Source organism: Falco rusticolus, chromosome 1, assembly GCF_015220075.1.
Source record: "Falco rusticolus isolate bFalRus1 chromosome 1, bFalRus1.pri, whole genome shotgun sequence".
Classification (NCBI taxonomy): Eukaryota; Metazoa; Chordata; class Aves; order Falconiformes; family Falconidae; genus Falco; species Falco rusticolus.
The window spans coordinates 50,660,899-50,686,226 of NC_051187.1; the positions used below are offsets into that span (position 1 = coordinate 50,660,899).

A 25,328-nucleotide genomic window follows, 5' to 3' on the forward strand; every position below is an offset into this window, starting at 1 on the left:
TGCATCTGTTGGAGTAGCATATTCATAGTGCACCCAGCCCTATGCATTTCCAACTCAAACACCAGCAGCAGTAAGGCCCTCCCAGACCACACGCCAGCTCATCTGTTGATAAAGGGGTTAAATAAATGCTCGACACAAGGGACAGGTGAATTACCAGGTGAAGGGAGGGAGCTGTAGGTATGGGGAAAGCAAAGCAACCTGGCCCTGACTCCCCCCTACAAAGGCCTTGGAGGTGAATTGGGGATTTTCCATTTCATTAACTTTACAAGGGGTAATTCCCAGCATGCAGCATCATCCTCACGAACAGACCCATCCTGGGCTGTCTCTCTCTCTCACTCTTTCACAATCAACAGCCTGCACGGCTGCACCCACTAGACAGGAAAGCCATGCTGTATTAATATCTAATGAATGTAATAGGCAACTGATATTAAATTCCCCACAGTGGAAGATAAAGCTGATACAAAAATTACTACTTGTTTCTGTGTTTTTAAGGCGAGAAGCAAAATGGATGCCAAAACCCACAAAAGATGGGAATCTGAAAGCCCCTCCTGGTTCTCCCTTGCAAAGGAGCATTATGTGAATTGCTCTTGCTCCCCAGGAGAAGCAGCCAGCTGTTCATCCCTGCTGCCCACTCTGGAGTTTTCCTTGGGGGGGGAAAAAAGGCTCTGATGCTTTTGGGGGCAGGGCTGGGGAAGAATCAGAGGACTGTCCCGCAGGCGCAGAAATCAACTGAAGTACATTGAGTTCATTAGAAACATGCACACTTGCAGGCAGGAGTTTATTAGTCCACAGACTTACCATAGAAAAAAAAATATCCCCCAAAATAGGGGTAGGTTCCCAGTTTTGCCTGCTCGCAAATTACCAATGCTGAGGGTACCGGACGTGTCTTACACACTCTGATTTGAGCGTGGGGCAGGAGCGGAACATGCATTCGCAGCTGAAATTCAAACCTCTCATGTATAACGGGGCTGTGTACCTTAGCCACAAGGCAACCAGGAGCCCTCAGCTGCCTCCAAGACACATCCAAGGTCAGAGCAGCTGCAGCAGTTTTAATGTGTGTGAGAGGGAGGTTGGCTCAGCAGATGCCAAGTACTGGCAGCACAGCCAGTCCTCCAGTTCAATGCTCCGCTCCGTGTCCACAGCCCTCTCTGCAAACTTCATCATGAGCAGGGCACGCTTCATGTCCACCCAGTTCTGAAGCACCTGGCGGAGGGCTTCCTCGTGGCTGAGGGGCTGCTCGATAAGGTCTTTCCGGGGCCCCCACAGCAGACACTGCAGCATCCGCTTGGCCTCGGTGATCCGCACACGCTTGATGGGATCTGCTTCCAGGAGCAGGTGAGCCAGCTGCTGGAGCCCCCGGGAGTAGATGGACAGGCTGGGCAGAGCAGGGAGGTCCTCAGGGCTGTACTCCTGCTCCCTGAGGTGCACCTTCTCCTCAAAGGGGTTGGGCTGGTGCAGCAGCTCATAGATGAGAATACCAGTCTGAAACTCATCAAACTTCTTGTACTGAGAAGCCGACACAATCTCCGGAGCCAGCCGGGCCTGACTCTTCCTCAGTTTGGAGTCTCCAGTTCCTGGCTTCTGTTTGGCTTTCAAAAAATTGCTGATGATGAGGCGGGGTAAGTGTCTGTCATCTTTGGCTTTCACACAGCTCATGGGGGGCTTGCAGGGGACAAGCAGGAGGTTCTCCAGGCACAGGTCACGATGGATGATGCCATGCTCTTTGAGATGCTCCAGGCCATTGCACAGCTGGAGGAGCAAGAAGCAAACACGGCGCTCGTACAGCTCGGGCTTGGCTTGGTGCAACATCACTGAGTCCCTCACAAAGTCAGCAGTGGTCTGGCTTGGCACCTCCCGGGTAATGACCACCACACAGTCGTGCTCGCTGGCACCGCGGGAGGGATGGAGGCCGTCCCCAGGCATGGTTTTTCCCTCATCTGAGGCCAGCAGCATGCTGGAGGGGACAGAGGCCACAAAATGGCCACAGTCCTGCTGGATGTTGAAGTGGACTGGCACTGCAGGGCTGCAATACGAAGCAGCCACCTTGGACTCCTGGGTTTTACAAATCTGTAAGGAGAGACCAAAAGAAAAGTCTCATCAGTCAGTGACAGAGACAGGGCAGAGACCAGAAGTTCAGAGGTGGGTTCTGAAGCCGAGATTTGCAGATGCTAAGGAAGACATCAGTGGAAGCAGAGTGCGCATTACTCCCTTTAGTACTTTAAACTATCCCCTGGCTCGAGGACGTTTCTTGTCCTGCAACAACCCAACCTTAGCAACCAGATGTCTGGGTTGCATTTCTTGGCATGCTTCCTTTGCCAGGCAATGCCCAGGATTTGCAGGACAGGAGGAAGGCAGTCCTCCCATCAGTAACTTCTAGAGATTTTGTTTCGCTGCCGACAAGCAATATAGCTTTTATATCGTGGACATATAGCATGTCACAGATATCATCGAGATTCTCCCCTGCAACTCAGGAGACATTCTGCAGAGGGAAAAGCAAAGCCTGTGGCAGAAGATGTCTGCCTTCATCTCTGGAGATGGTTCACACTTGCCTGGGTGAGGCCCCAGACGATGTGATGCAGCTGCGAAGGTGGCCCTGTGTGGAGTGAGGGGTGGACAGAGACCTCCAGCACTTTCTCCCCACCTAACTCTTCGCTGGTCCTAAGCCCTGGAGCCACTTTCACGTCCTCCTCAACGACTCCACTTTCTGGTGTCAGCAACTACTCTCAAACTCCTGATCAATGGCTAAGGGAAACCAGTAACAAGCTGTACTCATCAGCACAGGGGAAAAACAGCAGAGAGAAAGCAGGAGCTAAAAACAGGCTTAGAAATAAGAGAGTGAAGCAAACTCAAGGGAAAAAAAGCATTTTATAATCTGGATTCTCTTAAAGCCACGTGACTTTTATCTTCATTTTGTTCTGTATTTTAGCTTTATGACTACATTAAAGACTAAACAAACTCAAACCCAGGTTTATTATAGGAGTATCCATTAGCTTATGGGGCCTTCTGGCATTTCTATTATACACTTTATACACCGGGGTTTTTTTTCCTTTTATTTAGCAATGTATTTATATCTCACCCACAGGAATCAGCAACAGGCCGAAACTCAGCATAAAAGGTTTCAAACCCTGGAGCGTGCCACTGCCAGTCACAGCATGCGTGCAAAATCGGACAAGAAATCAATTTTGCCTCTGAGTTAAAATAGATGCAAGAATAGAGAGGAGCTGGAGAAATGGGCTGCTTTTGTATTCCTCTAGCAAGGGTCTGAATCGAGGCATTTGCAGGTAATTCACTCAGATGAGACGATACTGTGGAGACGGGGCATTTCAATTCCCTATTGTCCTCTCTTTTCTAAACAAAAATACCCTGCCATGGCTGCATGCTTATTTTGTGGAAGGACAAGCTTTGGAGAGCCAGGCAGACTGCAGATTAATGCAGTGGGATGCAGGAAGATGCAGAAGGTCCCCAAAGGCGGTGGAGGCCTTCCAGCCCTCTGCCGAACAAGCCTACTTGTTCCTCCCCACACAGGGAGGATGTGTAAGGCTTAGGAAAAGAGGAGGAACTGCAAAAGAGGAGTCTCTAGAAGAATAACTACAACCAAATGAACACAGGGAGATCTTCCTTGGCCATCCATTCTTTTGTGACTTTGGCTGCACCAGAGGCATCCTCCACGCACCAAGATCCAAGTAGGAGCCTGGGGCTGGCTTAGTCACGCATCTTTAAGTGGAAAAAGAAGCCAAGGCATGAAGCATATCTTGGCTTAATTCCTCCAAAGCCATTTCATGTAACCCTGGCTCCTTCTGTTTGATACGTAGCTGTGTCTGCCTATGCACAGCCCAAACTCTGGCTCCTACTCCTCAGCAGGCTCCTTGGCTCAAGTCAGATCTTTTTTTTGAGCTCTCCAAGTCTAATTTTAACTACAGGTCTATGATCTCTTTCATATCAGCAAATCTGTACCAGAAGCCAGGAGGGGCAGCTAGGAATCAGCTAGTTGTAAAGTTTCACAATTATTCTCTGCTGCAGCTCCCAAAAGGAAGGTGGCACACAGGGACACTGCAGGAGGCGTATGCATGCACATGTGTAAACACACACACAACTTCACTTTACGCTGGTGGAGAGCGCGGCCCTGTTGGAGTGGTTTGGGCTTTATTAAGGCACTCTGCAGTGTACCAAGGACACAGAGTAAGCCCTCATCACACACAGGGATACAAGTGCAGTCCCACTAAGAGATCAGTATGTGCTCTTTCTGCATTGGCAAGTATTTATGCACTACAGCCATAGAGCTGAGCCTCTGAACCCCACCTAACCGGCACGCAAAAGCACGGGGGGGGAGAGGGGGGTGCCACAAGGAACCACAGATTGCAAAGGAGCACACCAGCTCACCACGCAGCGTTCAGGCTTCAGAAGGAAAGTTGTGATGGATTTAGGTATAACACACAAGTGTTAATCCGAGTGCTGGATTAGGGGTATGGGTACAAGATCTCATCAAATTCCATTTTGGTTATTTACAGCCCCCCTGCTGAGTTGACCCTACTTCCTTTAAAATATGAACTGGCTTTAAAGCTATCACTTAACTAAAACATCCCCTTGGGGTTCATAATGGTGGAAGCAATTCAGCAGAGATATTTTTTTTTTCCCCTTGCTTAATGCATTTCTGACAGTGCTTTTTTGGGGATTACTTTAGTTTTTGAAAACAACCTGAAGAGTAAGCAGCAATAAGATGCCCCTAGGGTTAAGTCAGAATAGAAATTAAAGGCTCTGTATTCAAGTAGCAACATGGGTCAAGAACCCAAAATCCATGGGATGTCCATGGAACGGGTTGGATAAGCTTACTTATCCAGGTTTCAAAGAGCTGAACTATTGCACCTCAAGTTTCCATTTCAAACATGGATTCCATAGAGTTACAGGAAAATATTTCAGACCTGACCTTACACAGCATGTCTAGGTCAGCCTCGCATGGTTTAATTGAGATCTGCGATATCTTAATGCCTGTAGTTTCAAGATCATATAAGCACTCACATGGTTTCTGGGTCAGACCTTCCACTTAAAAGGCAGGCAGAGGCAAAAATGCTGCCTTTTGAACAGCCTTTCATCAGCTTGTGTTATCAGAGGTGAATGCCTCTGAGTTTACAGCATAGTGTATGCCCAAGGATTTTTTTCAGAGAGTCTAGTCTGCAGCAATAAGCATCTGACTGGCATTCGTTACAATGAAAACTACTTCTCCAAATTAACCTTTGCAAGTGGCAGAGGAAAAGTGACCATTTTGGAAGGGGTTTTGCTTGCCAAACTTCACCTGTGGGAAAGACAAGCAGAGAAAACGGGCCATTGTTTGCTGATGGTGCTTCTCAAAGGCGTACCACTGAGCCAGCTTCCCACTCTTTCATTCAAATCCATACACCAGAAAGGGGTAAAAAGAAGCTCAAAGGTTCAGTCTCAGCTTAGCCATGGACCCCTACGTAGCCTTGAACCCTGCAGCTCTTTACCTCATCTTCCCAAGCAGAAGATGGGGATAAGCCTGGATACCTCCTGGATGTGGGCTTACCTTCACAGCATAGGTGGTAGAAGGGTCCTTGGAGCAGGTGGCACAGTAATATATTGCATCCCCCGAATCGCAGCAGGGCTTGTTGCACGCCAGCTTGAAGAGTGACCAGTTGTTCTCGCTGAAGTGCAGCTCATTCTTCTGCTCCCGCATGAAGCAGTCCTCACATTTGGCTACCAGGCGACGCAAGGACTCAGCGTAGAGGGCCCCCAGCTTGGCGTACACCCCCTCCTTGCTGTCCATGTTGCTCAGGAGGTTGTGGAGCTGGAGGCTGGAGCCCGATGACACCTGGCTGGACACACTGAGCTGCGAGGAGGAAAGGGACTGGAGGTTTCTGCTGGGGATGCATGCCCCTGTGCTCTTACTGGAGGCTGAGCCCCAGTAGCTGTTTCCTTTGGAGCCTTTCTCCAGGGACTCGGAGGAGGAGAAGGCGCCGGGGCGGCCCACCAGGCTGGCTGGGTGGATGAAGGGAGGCTCCTCTCGGAGGCAGACATTGCTCTCAGAGTGGCTGACATTCAGCCTGGGGCTGGCAGCACCAGCTGCTCTGCCTGAAGACGCCTGTCCCCCAAAGAAGCCATCTGGGGAGGACACCGTTCTGCTCACTGTCTTCTTCTGGGGCAGAGGGGGTGGGCAGCTGGGGGCAGAGGACAGACCATCCTCACTGGCAGCGGGAAGGAAAGGAACAGAGGGAAACACTTGGCTCTCAGCTGGAACAGGTGAGTGGTTCGGCTCAGACGAGCGCCCTAGGAGACAGCAACACACAAGAAGATGCCGTGAGTGGCTCTCGCGGGCTGGGAACGCAGGTCTCTCTCCGTGCCCCTGCCACCCCTACCTCTGCCAGGGCCCTGGCTGGGAACAAAGGAGCAAACCAGGTTACATCTGAACCCAGCACACAGTCCTTACCTATTCACCACTGCAAAGCTTCACCAAAGGGGTTAGGGATTTAATCCGGTTTAGTACAGAAAGTTTGCAAAGCAGGTTGCAACCAGCCACCTAGAGAAATACACACACACACACACACCACCGCAACCACTCCCCTATGAACTGCATACACAGTAGTAAAAAGCTAGTAGAGGGTAAATATTTAAGCTGTGATGTCATCTACAGGGAGGTAAGAATGAAGCACTCGGGATACAAGGACAATCTGTTGTCACTATGAAACACAGCCCATTTCACCTGGGAGCTGCCACCCACTACCTCAGCAGCACAGCGTGGTAAGGACAGTGACACACTACAGCTCCGGCCCTCTGGCTACACCAGAGCAGCCCCAGGAGTATATTGAACCCACCTCTCTGCCTCACACTGGGTATGGGACACTGGGCAAGTTTCCATCCTCCTGAAAAAAATCTGGCCTCGCCCCTGCTGCATGTCCCCCAGCTTATTGCCAGATCTCTTTGCTCAGAGAGCAGGCTGGCCCCACTACGTACCAGCGAACCCCAAGCAGCTCCACATGCCATCTGCGCATGCATTGGGCTGGGCTGGCTGCTTCATTTCAGGCAGCTGTAGCAGCTCTTCTCCTACCCTGGCCAGGCTGGAGACAGGTAATACAGTTGCATGTCATGGAAGAATGGAAAAGGGGGGGTTGAGGGGCGGGGATGGAGAAAAAGCATGATTTGACATTGAACTAAAGAGCAATGATTTCAGGTCACGGAGACAGAATGAATGAGGAGTGGAGGGGTATGCAGGGGAAATGAAAGGAAGGCACCTTATTATTTCAGAGAATTTTCTATGCCACTTGAATGACAGGCAGGACTCTTGATAAACTTGAGCTCTGCCAACACCTTGCAGGCAAGTATAGACCTCGAAAGGTGCACGGTGGGGTTTTGCCTCAAGCAAGCTCAGCAGATAGTGGGATCTATTGCTTTCTTTGAACCCAGCTTCCGAAGCTGCAGAGTGGTAGTAAGCCAGCCTTCCTCCTCGCCAGGCTGCTGGTGAGGGCAGCTGCCAGCAGGCACTTCCTCACAGCGGCTTGCTGCCTGCTCCACAGGAACGCCCTGGGGCAGCTCCATGGCAGCCCGAAGCAGGCGTTGGTCTCCATCACCGCCCTGGTGACTCACCAGCTCTTCACGCACAACCTCCAAGTGCAGGGGCTCCAGCCCCTGAGCTCCCAGCCTGGCCTGGCCCGTCACATGCAGGCTCAATGCCATACCACCTGGGCCACAGCAGCTGTCCCTGTTAGCTGCTCGCCACCTGAAGACAGGTCCCCCAGTTCTCAGCTACCAGAGTGGATGCTGGCATGATCTGTCCCTGTCCCTCCTCACCAGTTTTCTGGCATGACATTGATTTTTCTTTATCCCCTCCGCTGCCCAGGCTGCCTGTATGCTCCCGATGCAACGTGCCCTACCCCAAACAACAGCATTCAGGGACACCCCAGGAACAAGCAGCACTGGTTTTGGCTTCTGCAGAAGATGAGCTTCCCACACAAGGCAGTTTCAGCACCCCATTTCTGACGACATGCTCAGAAACAGCTCTGTAGGAAACGCTGTGAATCAGCACGTGTCTCTTGCCCCAGTTCCTGGGTGCCGAGCTACCTGCCTCCTGTTGGGCCCTTGTCCCAGCTGCCTGCGTTGCACACCCAGTGAGCAACTGCCTGCTCTCCAGTTTCAGCTGTGCACAGTTAACTCTGGAGCCCATGGCTCAAGAGGTGCATGCCCCAAGCTTCCATGAAAAGCCAGACATCTGCATCATACCCTGCTGGGTCCAAGGGAAGGATCCTCTCCATTAAAACCCTGCCAAAAGCCACAGGCAGGGATCACTCAGCATGGCATCTCTTGCCACTTCCAATCCAAGGGGCTCTGACAAAGGATACAGCCAAGAGAAATTCTTCAGCCTGCAGCCCAGGAGCAGCTCAACATAGGTATCTCTGCCAGGACAAGCAGCTGAATCCCTGTTTCAAGAGGCGAGATTTACTTAGCAGTCTTACGGAACAAACGTCAGCGCTGGAAGCTTTGGCAACCAGTCCACACACCTAGCCTACAGATGACAAACTGCTCTTACCTTTTTTTTTACATGCTCCTGGGCTCTGCCCCAAGCACGGGGTAACAAATGAAACCCTTTCACAAACTTTGCTAACAGTGCTCTGCGCCTTCAGCAGAGTCCTGTATGTCATGGGCTTAAAAGCTCCCCCCCGACCCCGTTCGTATTTTAACATCTGACAGCAAATTAATTCGAGCTCACCTCACTTAGTGATTGACTGCATAGCTTATTGCTTGCATCAGCAAGAAAAACGGCATTCAAGTTATTCATTTAAAAACTCATCTTTCCTGAGGTGAGCTGAAACAGTTGCTTCTGTTAGTGGAGACAGAGAAATCCTCTTGTCCCATATCATTTTTGACAGCAAATTGCTTCTGTGCCCAACAAATAAAGATCCAACATATGCGAATTTTTCTTCCCCCTGTACAATTTCTTGGCATGGTCTCACTCTGAGACTCCAAGTTAACAGTGGATAAAATGGAGTTTCCAGAACTCTGGCTCTTAATTTTATTGCTGCACGTTGTTGCTCTTGGAAAGACAGAACTTCCACTACACGAAGGTTGCTTTTGCAAAGGAAATACTTTCTGAGCTGCTGAACACGTTAGTGCATGTCGAAGTTACGCACTGATGAAAAAAGTGACTTCATAGTAAGTATTTTTTAATCTCAGTTAAACGAGTGCAGGCAGATTTTTTCCCCTTCAAGAAATAACTGGGAACACAATGAGTGGGAGAGATCACCTCTAGCACAAGACTCCTTCTGGTATTCCTCAAATCTACGGAGGACTTTCTACAGCGCGGCTACTCGTGACCCTGTGTGATGTATGAAGCACAAGCGGGATAAGGCAAATTGCTTTCAGATAGAAGTTTTATCCAGACAAGAGGAGAGCTACAGGATGAACAATTCTGGCACTTGCCAAATGAAAGAGGAAGAAGCCTGTGATGTTGCCCTGACTCATCTGAAGTGCATCAAGAGGCAGAAGGGTAGGGGAAGTGGAAAGATGAAAGGTTGCTGGGGGAACTAGGTGATCAGGCCCTCACAATCTGTGCTCTGAAGCTCTGAAGACTCTGCAGGCCTCAGGATGGATGTTAACTCCTTCCTGGGGTCTGATGCTACCTCTCCCACACCCAATGGTCACTTACTGCCATCACTGCCAGTCTGTGTGTCTGAGTCAAAGCTGTCGGTGGAGCCAGCTGTGAAGCTGACATGGATGGTCCTGAAAGGTGGGCTGAGGCTCTCGGCAGAGCTGTTGCTGACCCTCTCCAACTCGGCGTTATTCGGGTTCATTTTCAGAGCATGCCTAGAGACAGTGAAAGAGAACAGTCAGGAGACAGACGGCAAAAGATACCCTGCATGCACTTGTGCATGGAGACTGAAGCTGAGAGCAGCCTTAGCTTGGTCTCTGCCCATCCCTACAGACACTGTGCAGCTTTTTACCATGCCACAGCACCTCATTCTTGTGTGCTTCACTTCTTTCTTTGGCACCTGGGGATTGCACCCCACTGACACTGAGCAGGTTATAGGCTTGCAGCCCCTATGCAGACCCCCACGTCAAACCAGCTGTGCCCGAGCAGAGAGGGAGAGCCACTGAACCAACAGCATTCAGCCCCAGTCTGCACCTCCTTTGCCTAGCACACGGGGGTCCTGGACCACATCCCATCTTGGCCACCATCACTGGGAAATGGGGACCCGCCAGTGTTTGCGTTCAGTAGAGTTCCCAAGGGAAGGGCGTGGCATCACTTTTCCATTTTACAGAAGGGCAGGTTGAGGCTGGGTGTCAGAACCCAGTTCCTTTATGGCAGAGGCATAAGTGGAAGAAGAGTCCATCCCTAGCGGCTGTAGTCTCCTCAGTGCATCACAGTAACAACTGACACCTGAAAGAAGAAGCACCTCTGCAGAAAACAAGTGTCTGCCAAACTCAGGACCTACCATGCAGCTTTTAATGTAAGACCCATGGCTTTCCATGCAGCTTCCATCTAAATAAATAAATAAATAAACTATAAACTGGGCTTATAACCTGCCAGGTCACAGTAAGTGATCAGTTGTAGGCAAGCAGGACTTTTCACTAAGGTAAGAATTTCCCCTGCATTTTCTTCATTTTTTTTCCTCCTTGGAAAACCACAGAAACTGTTGAAATCAGGCAGTACATCAGAGCAGAAACGCTTCTAGCTTTGGTACAGTTCAGAGTCTATTGGCCAGCAAACAAAGGTCATCAGTCCACATTTTTTAAGTAAAACTGTCAATCTGCTGATAAAATTCAACACATTGTTGATTAAGAATGTAAAAAGGTTAGTGGCAGACTTGTAAAAAAAGAAAAGGGACTTCCACCAGCTATCTTGCTGGAAGGTATCCAGCGTTTCCTAATCAGACGGTTGAATGGCTGCTGAGAAAGACAAACAAAAGACATGCACGACCATTTTCTTCTGCCACCCTGTTCATGTGCACAGGAACCCTCCTTGTCCCAACCCCCCCCCAGCACAGCAGATGCTACAAGCAATTTTTATTTGAAGATTGAGAAATGTTCGCTCCCCATCCAGACAAAGCACTTACTCTCATGTCCACACCACCGCATGGAGAGCAGAGTGTATGAGAAGCCCGGAAGAAACTTCTGCCAGACTTCCTCATTTGCCTGAGCAGCTTCGGTCTAAAAATACTCAGGGGCTGATGAAAATAAAGCTCTAAAACCACTTCAGGTATAACTCAGCAGAGACACTGCTCTTGCACTAGTGACGAATTTACCACAGCAAGTCTCTTAAGGATGATTTACCAAACTTTGCGACGCGCCACACAAGTCATAGTTGAGAGAGAGAGAGGGAGAGAGGGAGAGGTTTTCAGCTCTGTTACAATTAATGCCATTGAAAGCCATCCACTAGACTTAAATCCTTTTTTTTTTTTTTTTTTTAATTATATATATAATTATCCTATAGCTTTCTCAGATGCTTAACTTTTAGTGATTTGGGAAAAAAACACATGGGTGCACACCCATGTAGGTGCACTGTCTAACCTGGCCAGAATCAAGGAAGCATTTGAATCCCTAAGAAAAGAGGATTTTGCAAGACAGCCGGCCTGATTTGCACAGATGAGAGGTTTTCTACCACGTTCCACTCCCCCCACTCCCCACCCCCCACCCCCCCAAAAAAAATTGGTGCATTTCTGTTTCCTTCCCATCACTTAAGCACAAATCCATGGAGCTGCCTTACCATTCCCGCACTCAGAGAGAGATGGGACTTTGCTCAGCGGGGTCCAAGGTCCACGGTGCGCAGCCACACCTATTCCTCCAAGTAACCTGGGTGCAACGCAGCAGCTGCCAGAACCATGCTGGCTGCTGCCTTTGCTGAGCTCAACATTGCGGTGAATGAAGTCAGATGCACAGAGAGCCCCGTTTCCTCTCCGTACCGCCGTGACTTATGTAAAATGCAGTTCCTGAATAGGCACACCGAAATAGAAATTGTTTGCTGCTTAAACGACATCCTGCTCTTGTTTCAGATGTTACAGCCAGGCCAGCTAATACTGCCTGGAAATAGCTCCGCTTTACATCTCCCCCTCTGCTTTACATCTCCCTCTTTTCCTATAAGCTGCTTGAAGCCCAGGCTGTAGCCTGCACAAACTAAAATACCGCCCACTATACCGAAGAATTACTGAAAACACTTGCTAGGGTCAAACTCTCCCATTTCAGTAAAATTCCACCCTAAATGCTGAACATTGCTGTGACAGCCTGTGGGATGGATCCTGTTTTACAGCTAACCCAAACTTTCCCTGCTCTGCTAGTGTTCCTTCCCCCACGTGTGACTGCTAGGGCACAGGTGGCTCTGCTCCATCCTGCCCTTTTGACCCAAGGATATTGGAAATAAAGAGCGTCAATCTATCTTAAACCTGAAGAAATTATTGGGATCGCTCCCGCACTGGCTTGCTCCCCTTCAGAAAGATGTAGCAGTGGTTAATTTACCTCCATTTCAAAAATCCATGCTCAGCACCTTCAATGTAACTGGCAGGTTCAAGAGCAGCACCAGAGCCTCCTTCATGTGCCAGTGTATAAAGAACAGGTCTCAAGAGTCAGTTCTCCCCATCTAATAACGCATAAGACAGTATTTCCAGCTCTCCACATTTTTCTGCTGGCTTTAAATACACTTCAATTATTCAGGATCCTCCATGTAACTCACTGCCATTTCGAGGCAACCCTTCCTATTCACTAGTCCCCAGTCTTCCCTTCCTAAACAATTTTATCCAGCTGGCTTTCCACATGATTCCCACAGTCCTGCCTAAAAGAAGTCACAGTGGAAAACAGCGGTCTTGTTAAACAAACCAAACCAAAAGAAAAACCCAAACCACAGAGTTTCGTGTTCTATAACATTGCAAAGGGACCTGGATCATTTGCCATGCCCCGTGTTGCATCTCTGGCCAGGGTATGCTTCATCTTTCCCGTAATTCATATTTGAGCAGTGGCCATATGTTAGATTTCACATTTCTTAACAGACCGAGGTCCCACCAGGTGCTGCTGCAGGATTCCAGCATCACTAACTGTGCGCCTTGCACTTCTTGGAGAGGGAACAGAGATGGGCACCAAAGCACGGCTTCCCTGACTGCAGCAGACACACGTGCCTTGGGATACCACCCTAGGGATTCCTCAGACCCCAGGTATGCGTTCGGCTTGAATTTCTGGCCCAAGATATGACATGCAGACCTCACTACCTTCCAAAAGTGCAAGAGGCAGGGGGAGGGGGGTTGTGAGCAGGAGAAGGCCACTCAGATGCAAGAGCTGCAAGGCTCCCACTTGGTCCTTTCCAGCAGCCGCCACGTGTGCAGCCTGTTGGCAGTGGTGAGGGATGCATCTCTCCCCCATGCAGAGACCCAACCACAAGGAGTACCCACTCTGCAGCCCCCATCCTGGGGGGGTCCCAGCCTTGCTGTGCCAGCAGGAGGGGGTCGCTGCTCCTCGGCATAGATGGCAGGATGTGAACAGGTAACAGAGATCCTGAGCAACAGAGGAAGGAAGCAGATGAGAACACAGAACACGCACGGATCTCCACAAACTGAACCACGCTCCAGAAGTCTGGTGATAATGGCAACAGGACACCCTCTCCTAAAATAAAATACTGGAACTGATGCATGGCAGACAGAAAAGTCAGACTACATTACAGCATCATAACAGCACACAGCTGGCCATAATTCTTACACAAGAGGAAGCACTGTTGTACCATATGCTTGTCTATCATGAAATGTGAATAATTCTATCTTACTCCTCCTTCCACTACTGTTTGTTTCAGCATTTCCCCCTGGATGCACTGGGCAGTTAAAAACCAGCATACAGGAGCTCACATTTGAGGCTTGGTTTTGTACTTACCCTTCTGCTCACAGCTGATAAATGTGGAGAAACCAAAACTGAGGTGAGGGAGAGAGAGGATTTTGAAACACTCCTAGCTCTGCCCAGAGGACTACACTGTTCCTTGCTGTATCAAAAAGGTTTTATGCAGTGCAGGTTAAGCTGAAACAAGGGTTTGGAGTCTGGAGATGCAAGGGGAAATTCAGATTAGGTGCAGAATTAAGATGGTAGATGGGTCAAAAATTCAATCACTGCATGCTCTGACGTGGTGAGGGGGACAACAAATCTCATTTCAATTTCCAACTCCGTGCTTTAAGTAGTAAGACAGGAAACACGCAGAAAAGTGAATTACTTCCATTTTAAAAGAAAAACTCCCCTGAAAGATTGGCCGACAAATCACAACCTTTAAAAAATAATCCCATGGCAGAAGCAGCATGAGAAATTCCTGATTAGTTTCAAACAGAAAACACAGGAGGAATCCAAAAGGTGTCTTCCTTCCATGTCCTGGAGCATGATTCTCTCTCCTGCTTAAGCCATAGCCTCCCTTCTTTGCTTTATTTACTTATTTAATTGTTAATTAACTATTTAAATAGACTCCATCCAGAGTGTCTTCTCTATTTATTTATTATGATTTATTATGTTAATAATAATAATAATAAATCTGGCTTGTCCTAGACCAAACAGGAGATCCCTGCTGTCACCCACAGTCAGGGAGAAAAGGGTCAAAATTTGGGACCCACATGATTTCCAATTGCATTTGGAATAGCCACAGCAGCTCCGTGTAGCCAGGCTGCTTTTGTCACCGGGGTACGCCACAACACTGAGTCCCAAAGAGAAATGAGTGCCTTGGGAATGGCAAGAAAAGGGAATAATCTGTCTCAGGTACAGCACTGCTCCAAGTCCTGGCAAGGAACAGACGGCACAGTCCCACCAGCCAGCACCACCTCCCCAGCGAGAAGCAATCCTGGCTCTTTTCCTGGTGATCCAATACCCAAAGCCATCAGGTTTTTGTAATGCTTTTGTTTTCTATTCCCTCTGGCAACAAGCGGCAGCGGCGGCACCATAACATGCAATCTTGGCACACCTCAGGCTCATTTCTCCTGGCTGTTTTCAGCCGTGGCAGGCATTGGGATGGGATGTGCTACACACATTTGTTACCCCAAGTGAGCGCATTCAGCGAATTTCAGAGGCGATCTATGGCGCTGCCTTGTGAAGGTGGCATTAATTATTATGAAAACAGCCCAAGAGCCAACAGCTCAAGATGCAAAACAGCATCACTGTTTCTTGTCTTGAACAGGCACATGAAATAAATTAACTGTCAATGTTGTGCAGGCTAAAAGGAACCATGAGGCTCATTTAGCCTGACCCTCTGCATAAGAGAGACACATTTCAAAGATTCATTCCTTGTGCCAAGAAACTGAAGGCCATGCTAGAGCATTTCATACTGAAGAACTTTTAAACTATCACTGCATATACCAGTCCTGGGGATCCTAGTTCCCCTGGTGAGCCCTTTCTTTAGCCAGCTACCTTCCCAGCTTTTAGAAGGCGACCAGCCACCATCTTCTCTTTCCAATCTCTTTCCTTTTGTCATTAAGCTAATTTTCTATTCCCCTTCAGACCAAGCAAACCCTTAAATATCTATAACATTTCAAACAAGCAGGACAAACAGATTGTATGTAGAAACAGTCACAAAAGGTTCAGAGTAGCTTTATACAGGACAAAACAGGCACAAATTTATCATTTTCCTTTTTTGTCCCAACTTTGAAAACTCCCTAACATCACTCCTTCTGCCATCCAAAAAGAGAGCTTACTGCAAAACCAGAGTTTCCTTCGTGCCTGGCAGGAATTTACCCTGTAAAAACTTTTTTCCCTTTTGACTGTTAGAGCAAAGATGAACAAAACAGAATCTACAGACTCACTTTTTCTTGCTTTGCTTTGAAACTAGTTTGAACACACATGCAAGTTTTCTTTAAAATAAGCAATTAAGTTTAATTAGGAAAGTCAAACAGACAGGCTTCGTTTTCCAGCATGAAATCAAATACCTTGCTGTAGCTTGAGATCTAGAAAGTAAAAAGATAGTTAACGTGCCTTTCCTGCAGCTGAAATGAACTCTGATTTGCTAAGCCCCAAGCCTGTGCCACAACCAGGTTTATGCTGGCTTCATCTCCATCTGTCCATCCATCCATCCATCCATCCATCCAAGAAGCCTTTGCAGCTGTGCCACCAGAGAACATCTTGGGCTGAGGTGCTCTGCCTGTGCGGGACTACGTAAGCGTAACAGAAGTATTGGTGGTTCTTCCATTACCGATGAGCACATGCCCACAGACTGCCTGGGCCTAGGAAGCTATGGACGTGTCTCTCAGAGTCATCTTTGTGTGCAAGACCTCCTTCCTCCCTTCTTCAGGCATTTGGCTGCAGCCCAGGAGGACCAGAGGTGATGTTCCTCCAGCACCAGGTCAGAGTCCTATCATGACCTGAAGCTGCAAGCGACAACTGCCCAGGGTAACGCAATTCTGCCATGGTGATTTTAACCAGTTGTGCCCACAGCCATCCCTCCCACCGCCGCACACGGGTAACACCACCCTGGTTCCTGCATCGACACGCTCAGAGAAGCCATGCTTGAGATGAAAACAAGAGCACCCTCAAAGCAAACAAAGCAACCAGCTGGGTTTGCATGGCTTGCGAAACCCTGCCATCTGATCAGATAGCTCCTCAGGCTGGCTGCGCAGGGGGTTGGCAGCCGGAGGGAGGGCTGTGCTCTTTGAGGAAGGCGCCCCGTGGCTCAGCTGAAGGCATCAAGGCGGTTAGGAGACAAATACATGTAGCACAACACATGGCCTACAGCTACAGGGAGTAAAAGCAACGCCAGCACCTACCTCAACCACCTGGCAGGGTTTATGGCTCTGCCAGAGATCCTGGTCACGGATGCCACGTGTTTCCCGACCTCAGTTTCCCTGCCTGCTGTCACACAGGCTTTCCAGCACACAGATGCTTTCAGGATGACTCAGAAGCAACTGTTAGCATTGGCACAGCCCAACCACACCAGGAGCATGAAACAGCCCCTCCAATAAGCAGAAAATGCTCCACGCCCCTCAGGATGGATGGTTGTAATTCCACATGGAGGGCAACAGCAGGGCATGCTCCTGGCTTGGAGCACAGCCGGTCCAAGTCACCCAGCGAGGGAGACACATCAAGTAGCCCCTTGCCTCCACTCCCAGCCTTCACGAAGGCAGAAAGGACACTCCAAGGACTGCCAGGGAAGCATCCTTGCCCCCAGTAGAGAAAAAGGGCTCTGCATGGCTGCTCCTCCATGAGCGGAAGGAGGCCCTGGCACTGCAAGCAGAAGATGCTGCTGGGATATATTTTGCAGAGCTCGAGTGCCACCACTCTTCTGGCCTGCCCAGACCTCTGCTCTGCAGGGGAAGGAATCAGGTTCTAGAGGACTTTCAGCAGGAAACTTGGTGTTTCCTAAATGATCACTGCTCAACAGCATCTGCTGGCCTCAACAACACTCATGTGGCAAATACAACCCCACACCCTAGGCTGATAGGAGGCACCAAGTGGCACCAGCCATGAAAGAAAGTTCACAGGGTCAAAGCTAAAGCACACCTTAGTGTTCCCTTTGATTTTAAAGGCAATAAAACTTGTCTGTGTGCTCACTTGCTTGTGGACCTCTTCTTTCCTCTGACTCCAGCAGCCATGCGGCATCACAGCAGGAAGCCCAGCATTAAGGAGAACTAAAGCCTCTTGTTCATCTCTTCCCTTTCCTTGTGAAACCTAATTTGTTCATCACTCGATCAGTTTAAAACACTAATTCCCTGGGTTAGCCAACCCTAAAAACATTGAAATTCAGCATGAGAACAAAACAGAGCATGGGCCAACTCAACCACGGTCTCAAACTGGAGGTCACCGATGCCTATGCATAAGCTTGACTGTGGATCCCAAGAGCAAGTTCTCCTCCAAACACCCATCCCCTCTTCTCAAATTTTAAAGCAAAGAGTTGGAGCCAAATCTGTTGTGCAATGCACTGTTCCAGGTAACAAAACTGATGCACACAATAAAGCCAATACAGGGCACCCAGAGAATGTGAAAATATCCCTCCCCAGTATGCTCAGACAACAAAATCCACTAGTTGCATGGAAAGGAAAAAAAAATTTCTTCCTCCATTTTATCTTTTTTTTTTCCTTCCCCCCCCTTTTTTTTTTTGTGATACGCACAAGCTGCAGATACTGAATGCACCCACATATCAGAAGCCTGTTTTTTTAATTGGTTAGCAGAGCTACTGCCTTCCAAATGGATAGCTCTCCCTCATTCACATTTGTTTTCTAGGGGCTGCTGTCGCCCTGCCTGCAAACCTGACTTCAAGGAGAGCGGCGAGCAGAGGGTGCCTGAAGCCAGGCAGCTCCCACACATCACAGCCACGTTAGGCAAGCCCCAGTTACTCGCCTGCAGGCAAGGAGTCCTCTCTAGGAAACTGCAGCTTCAAGAGTTAACCTCAAAAGCAAAAAGACATTAGAGCCAAACTGCAAATGAGGATTTCAGAGGCCCTTACTATTAGCACCAGAGACGTTGCCCAGTTCCACCCATAAGAGAAGCTTGCAACCCCCAATTTTCTGTCCTATTCAACATCAAGGAACTGTGCCGAGACAGAAGCAAGCTGACGTGGGAAACATCAGGCATCCTCAGCACAGACCTTGTTCTCACTTAAATATTGGGACCCAAGGCTGTACCCTGCAGCCCTGAAGGGCTTTTGCAACTACGCGTGGCATTTGAGCCAGGACTTGCGAAGATCTGACAGCTTTTCAGGGTAAAAAGGCAAGTAGTTTTTCAGCTGTGCAGTCACCTCCCGTGCTCCTGAAAGCCCGCCTTTGAACTGAAAAGGAAAAAAAAGAACAGAAAGCACCTCCTAGTCAACGAATCCCTGCAGCAAACACCCCAATCACAACTGGTTAACAGACTGCCATGCACACACTCACAGGGCTGTACCTGGACTGCTTTTTTGGTGGCGGTGGCGGTGGCACAAACTCCATGCCATTATTCTTGTCTTTAGGGAAGTCAAAGGAGAAAGATGATGATTTGCTGATCCCAGTCTGGCTCTCCAGCGTCAGGCCATCATCCACAAGGTCGGCACCAGCTCTTCCATTCTCAGCTCCCACTGCCCACGGGTGAGTTAAGAGCTCCTGCTCCTCCTCCTGCTCCTCCTCCTCCTCTATCCGGCACTGCTTGGTCCACGTTGGGGTGTAGTATTTCTGCCTCCTGTCATAGGAGGTGCCTACCAGACCTCTGCTGGGCTCCTCCACAGAGACCCCGTTGACATGAGTGCACAGAGAAGGGGATGCCCCAAAGGCACCTGTATCAGTATAGTTCCGCGGCAGCAGATGAACACCAGCTCCATCACGGCCGCCGTCATCACCAAACTTTGCCACATGGGAGCTTACTGGGGGCAGACGGTTCCCCTCACTGCTCGGCTGGTTGTTTTTGGACATCTTTGGGGGAATGGCTGGACTCTCAGTAACCGATGTCTTGGCAGGAGCTGCCAGATGAAATCTTAAACTGCTCTCACTTCCAGATGATTGAAAAACCTCTCCAGGCTCAATGGTAGGTGATGAAGTACCAAAGTCAGGGTGAGAAGTGGGGCTGATACATGGCCACTGAACTCCCACCGCCGAGTCAGGGCTGCTGAGGAATATAGTCTTGTGGTCATCCTCGGTGTGCGCTGTCATCACAGTTATCTTTGCCGCCACCTGGCCGGTGGAGTCCTGGTATTCCTTCTCACCACCCAAAGCCCAGCCACCATCCCTCCACGTCCCTTCAGCTTGCTCCTTGCCAGTGCTGCGAGCCAGCTTCTCCCCTTTTGCTTGTCCACTGACAGCCTTCAGCTGTGCCTTCTTCCTCTTGGTGCTCTCGGCGTAGATGGGATCAGTGCGGGCTGGCTCAGCAAGGCGAGAACGCTGCGGCTCCACCAGAGCCTGCTGAGGGGTGCTCGAACACTCGGGCCGGGGGCCTCCGGTGCCAGAGGGCTCTCCAGGGGGAGGAGAGTCCTCGTCCTCTGGGGACAAAGCAAGGGCAGCCACCTTGCTGCTCCCTGCGCTCTCGGGGAGGGCAGCAGGCTCGGTGTGCAGAGCCAGCTTTTTCCTCTCTGAACACAGGGCATAGGGGAGAGGATCACCCTGGTCTTTCGTGATGCAGAAGGCCACGTTCACAGCTCTGCGCTCCTCTTCACTGAATTTGACTGCCCTGCCACTTGGCCTGGGAATCTCGGGAGCATCCCGCTGCCTCCATCCGCTGGGAGCAGGGCTCTCCTTCTCGCACCGGGCACCCTTCCCCTCTGCACCATGCGGCTCCCATGAGACAGGGCGCTCTTGGTGGCAGTCCGTGATTGAACAGTACTCCCCCCCTTCACTTTCAAAAGCGGCCGAGAGGTGACCGCGGTCACCCTCTGAGGGGAGCGCTGCTCCTTCTCTGGCTTGAGAAGAAGGGTTTCTGTTGGAGTTTGCGGAGCTTCTGTCCCCCAGGGTAGATGGGTTAGGGCAGGGGGGGCGATGTGTCAGGGCAAACTTGTCTTTGGCTCTGTCCTCCTGCTTGCCCACCTCACCCACAAGCACCAGGCTGTGGATGGAGACGTTTCTCTCCACTCGGCTCTCCAGGCTGCGCAGGCCCACCATGGAGTAGCTGGGAGGGCAGCAAGACAAGCAGTCACCGGGCGTGTTGTGGAGGAAGGGCTTTCTCACACCACCACTGCCAAAACTGTCAAGGCAGATCCGCTGGGCTTCTCCTGATTTCAGAAGGAGTTGTTTGCCAGAAACCATGCCCCAGCTGACCTGCAGGTGCCAGAGAGACAAGTGCACTGTCAGGATGCGCATAGGCAAAATGAAAAAAAAAAAAAAAAAAGCCCAGCTTCACAGAAAAATCCTCTGGCATTCAGAGTCTGTTTTGCCCTGTGCTCACGCCACCAGTAACTACCACAAATATTTTCTACTTAAAGCACACTTGTCCTATTTCCGGAACCATTTGCAATCCTTGCATTATCAACAAGGGCAGTGCACTGAAATAAGGCATTCTCCTTTCTCTTTCTGTGGGTTTGCTGCCAGAAACATGTCCAACCTGTCATCCTCTCCGTGAATCACCATGCAATTAAAGAGTCAGAGAGGGAAGGAATATTTGCAACCCTCTCTGCTTGTTTCATTTCACACTGCTGAAATGACTATCAGGCTATCACAGGTTATGCTGGGATAGCAGCTTGCCTATGCTCAGCAGCACGGACTGGGGAGCAGCTGGACAAACTTATCCAAAATCTTTTCATCTGAGGGAGATCTTTCCTGCTTGCCAAGGCAGAAGTGGGAAAGGCAGAGGATAACATGTGCCTGCAAAGCGACCCCCCCCACTGCCCCCATCCCAGGGAGGCAAAACCTACTCCCATAGAGCAAAACTCAGCCTGGGGCCAAATCTGCACACTCAGATCAAACCCCACCAACAACAGTAGCCTGTGCTCGTGTGCCCTTTGCCCCTAGAACAGAAGCAAGGGAGGGCAACAGGAGGGTTAGAAGAGAGCTGGTGAGCCCTGGCTCTCCTCGGGGGCAAGGGTGGGAGATCCGACCACACCTGCGCCAGGGGCAGGGTGACAGCAGCCCACATTTGGCTGGGGCAGTCCTGGTACCAACTGGTCAGGGAGCGGAGTGAACCACCCATCTCGATTGCAACTCACACCACCAGGGCTTGCCCATTTGCAGGCAGGCAGCAGTGCTGCACCCGGAGGGCATTACTGCTGCGGCAAAGGTTGGGAGCCCAAGGAGCTGGGCTAGGAAGGTAGGGCACTTTCTTCCTCACCCACGAAGACCATGGATCCAGTTAGCATTGCTTGCAACCAGACAGGACTTCTTTTCAGTATATCTTCCCAGGAAAATAACTTTAACCCACATCCTCATTTAACATCTGGCAGCTCCTAAACAGACAATGTATTTTTAAGCTCCTTTGCACATGCCTTATAAGCAACAGCTCATTCAGATTCAGCCAAAGGTACTTTGAGAAGGTACTATATAATTTAACAATCCGAGTCAAGACCAGAAGGAAAAACAAAGGGAAGGAAATCATTTTAGCAGATATTCCTAGCACTCTTGAGGAGAGGTAAGTAACGGGAAGTCATGCTTTGACTGGATTAATCATTACCTGTGACAGATCTGCATTCATATTCACATCCGCCCACGCGTCAGAAACATCCGAGTTTATCATAGTTGGCTTCACAGCAATTGTTGGCTTTGAGAAGGGAGAGGTATTTACACCTTCGTCTTCCAAGGCAGGGCTCTCGGGCTTGGTCCTAACTCCATTCGGGAGCACGCCACAAGCTCCCACGTCTGGGGGTGTTTGCAGTCGATGGGAACTCTTTGGGTTGAAGCAGTTTTTGCAGGAGCCGGGCTTCCAAACGTGTTCCACAAAGTCACTGCACGCAGACATCTTCAAATCCTCGTGGGTCAGACCGAGAGCCCTCTGCGTCTTCTGCACTGTCCGCCGCTGCTCATTTTGCATTTGCTCCCCAGAGCTGCTCTTCAAGATCACCTGGTTATCTGGAAAAGCACAACACTGTCTGATTAGTTTGGTTATGCCCCCAAATTGGAAGATTTTTTAATAGGACAGGTGACAATTACACTTACTCTGCTTTCGTCACAAAGGCTTATTGTTTACAAGGCTTTTTTCACAGCTTAGCTAAAGCCCACACAATCACTTGAAAAGCCTCAACTTCTAAGCATAGCTCTGTAATAGAGAAGACATCAAGCAAGCAGCATTCCTATGTGATTTAATTCCCTGTTTAATGAGCATGTATAACCAGCCTCATGCAAGGTTTAGATCAAGGGTAAAGGAAAGATCTTGGAAATAGCTGTTCACAGCCCCACAAGCAGAGCCAGGCAGGAAAAATTCCTTCTCCGTAGTGGCATCCTCTCTCTGGAAAATAAAAAGGCCTCGAGATCAAGGACCAGAATCGGCAACTGTGTAACCAAGGGGACCGACAACAACCTTCCTCTACCCAGAAGCACCACTGTGATTACTGCCGTGGTACACAAAGGCTTCTCTCCCACCCAGTGCAACGGAGAAAGGCAATCGGCAAGGCTGGGCCTGGCACTGGTTTGAGCAAGTGCCTGGCAGAAAGCTCTTATCTGGTTTGCCAGGAGCCACAAATAACAGTGGCAGCTCGCTGAAACGATTCATTGTCTGCAAAGGGAGAAGCGTTTTGCTCTTGGCTTACTTACAGACAAGGATCCCTTCCCATCTTCCTTCCCCAAGAGGAAATGCCCCAGGAACAAGACATTCCTGCATTCCTGTACCCCCCCCCCCCCCCTCCCCACACGGCCAGGTCTGCACTCAGCCAGTAGCTACCTGGAGCTAACAACTTTGGAGATACTTCAGAGGAGGACTCCCACAAAGCTCAGTGGATTAGGGAAGAGAAGATCAGAAAACGTGACTAGATGCGGAAAGTTGCAGCTGGCTACTGGGGGTATCAGGGCACACGATTCCCCCACACGGCTCCACAGAATCCTTCCTCTCCTAACCAGCTGCAGGTCAGCATCTCCCAGCCAGCCGATGCCAGCGCAAACTGAAGCTCTTTTCCAGAGGGTCTCCGAGTGAACAGGCACTTTTATCCCCCAATCCTGATGGCACGAGAGCAAAATTTACCAGCCTGATCCTTCAGCACTTTCTCCACACAGACATACTGCAACACCACCATAGCTATGGACACTTTTGCACCTGCACTTGAGTAAAGCCTCTCGCCTCCGGGCTCAGGGGTGCCCTGGGCAGCCTCTCTGACAGCCACCCTACTGCATGGCGAAAAGACAGACCACTAGTAAGAGCCCGGGTGGGACAAAGTGAAGCGGGGCAGAGCCACTGCCCCACGTGCATAATCCGAATTCAAAGGCCACCATTGGGAAGGGAGGTTTTGCCTGGCTAAAGCATTAGTACCTGCAGACTCGCTCCACCTGGCAGGCTGATAAATTAGGATCTGTTTTGTGAAAACCCAGGAAAAAGGGCAATATTAATAGGATTCACAAATCAGATCCGTGCACGTGTCTCCCTTTTTAGGGAAGAGATTGTTTTAGACAGGTTTTGCCACGGACTTCACAGAGCCCAAATTAACCAAAGGACAGCAAATCACTCTTGGATATACCCCAACACCTTCAATGAGATTATCATTATTTGCAGAGCAAACACGTTTTTAAAGTATTCTATTCTTTGTTTCAGCCCTAGCAAGCGGTGTCCGGCATCACCCAAAGTTGAGCAAGTGTCTTGATGAGCGCCAGCAAAGAAAAAAGAAAAATCAAAGGGAGGAAAGCAGGGACCGAAGCCAGAAAAAACTCTTCGCTTCTGGTGTAACAATCGGCGCTGCCAAGCGCCTTTTAAAGATCGGGAGTTCCCTTTCTGCAGCGAAACCCGCCGCTGTTTCTCTCTGCCGGGGCGCGGGGTGCCGGGGCGCGGGGTGCCAGGACCCAGCCCGCACCAGCCCCGCCGCGCCCGCGCCGAGCCCGGCCCCCCCGGCGCACCGAAAGCCGGGAGCTGGGTCACAGGCACCCCCGCAGCCCCGCGCCGCCCGGGGCACCGGCCGGGACCCGGCGTAAAGGCTACTTGTTACCCAGGATAGCGGTGCGAGGATGCGGCACCAGGATGCTCCGGCGCAAAAAAATACCAAAAACCCCCAAACCCCACCCCAAGCGGCTCCGGTTGGCGGACGGACCCTCTCCACCGCCGGGCACCCACCGGCGCTGGGAAAAGTTTACCGGACAGGGCCCGCCGGGGCTCTCGGGGCAGGCGGCGGTGCCGGTGGGGAGCGGTACGCGCCCCGGACGGGCTTCAGCCCCACCCCGCCCTTCTGCCCGCACGCCCGGTGGGCACCGGCGCGGCCCCAGCGCCCCGGCCCCAGCGCCCCGGCCCCCCGGCAGCCCCGCCCCGGCCCCGAGCGGCGGCGGCGGCGGCGGGGTCCCTCCCTGCCCGGCTTTGTCCCGGGAGGCGGAGGCCCGGCGCCCCGCCCCGGCGCTGCTCCTCGGCCCCGCTCCCCGCTCACCAGCCTCCCGCGGCGGCGGCGGCGGCGGGGCTCGGCTCCGCTCCGCGCTGCGCCCGGCCACGGCCGCCGCCGCCACCGGGCGAGTGGCAAGCGGGGCCCCGCGTGGGCCGGGGGCAGCGGCCGCCCCGCCCCGGCCCGCCCCGGTCCGCCCCCTCGGGGCACGGCGTGGGCAGCAGCGCGGGCGGGGGCGGGGCGGCGCCCCCCGCTCCCCCGCCCCCCCGCTCCCCCCGCTCCCCCCGCCCCCCCCCGCTCCCCCCGCACACGCGGCTCCCCTTCGCACAAAGCGCACCCCTCACCGCGGGGGCACAGGCAACCCGGTGACGCCCCCCCCCCCCCAGCAAGGCTCACGCAGACGGGCACCGTCTCGGGGACATCCCCCGTGGTACCAACCCCCCAGGGGGATGCAGGCACCCACCTACCCCAGCAGCCCCGCACAGCCCCATCGGGCCCTGCA

The 25,328-nt window shown here is 51.1% G+C and overlaps 1 protein-coding gene across 2 annotated transcripts; it reads right to left on the minus strand.

The window, feature by feature from the left end:
• Positions 1-744: 744 nt before the first annotated feature.
• PRAG1 (PEAK1 related, kinase-activating pseudokinase 1) lies at positions 745-24,975 on the minus strand. Of its 2 annotated transcripts, none has more exons than XM_037378838.1 (6): positions 24,875-24,975; positions 21,994-22,388; positions 18,814-20,648; positions 9,650-9,807; positions 5,540-6,279; positions 745-2,067 (listed from the first exon to the last, which is right to left on the minus strand). In XM_037378838.1, exons 2-6 carry the CDS (start codon positions 22,348-22,350, stop codon positions 1,030-1,032), a joined length of 4,128 nt encoding a protein of 1,375 aa, XP_037234735.1. In that variant the 5' UTR covers positions 22,351-22,388; positions 24,875-24,975; the 3' UTR covers positions 745-1,029. The 2 variants fall into 2 exon arrangements, with proteins under 2 accessions (XP_037234735.1, XP_037234745.1); XM_037378848.1 differs by lacking the exon at positions 24,875-24,975 and adding an exon at positions 22,476-23,127.
• Positions 24,976-25,328: the final 353 nt, after the last annotated feature.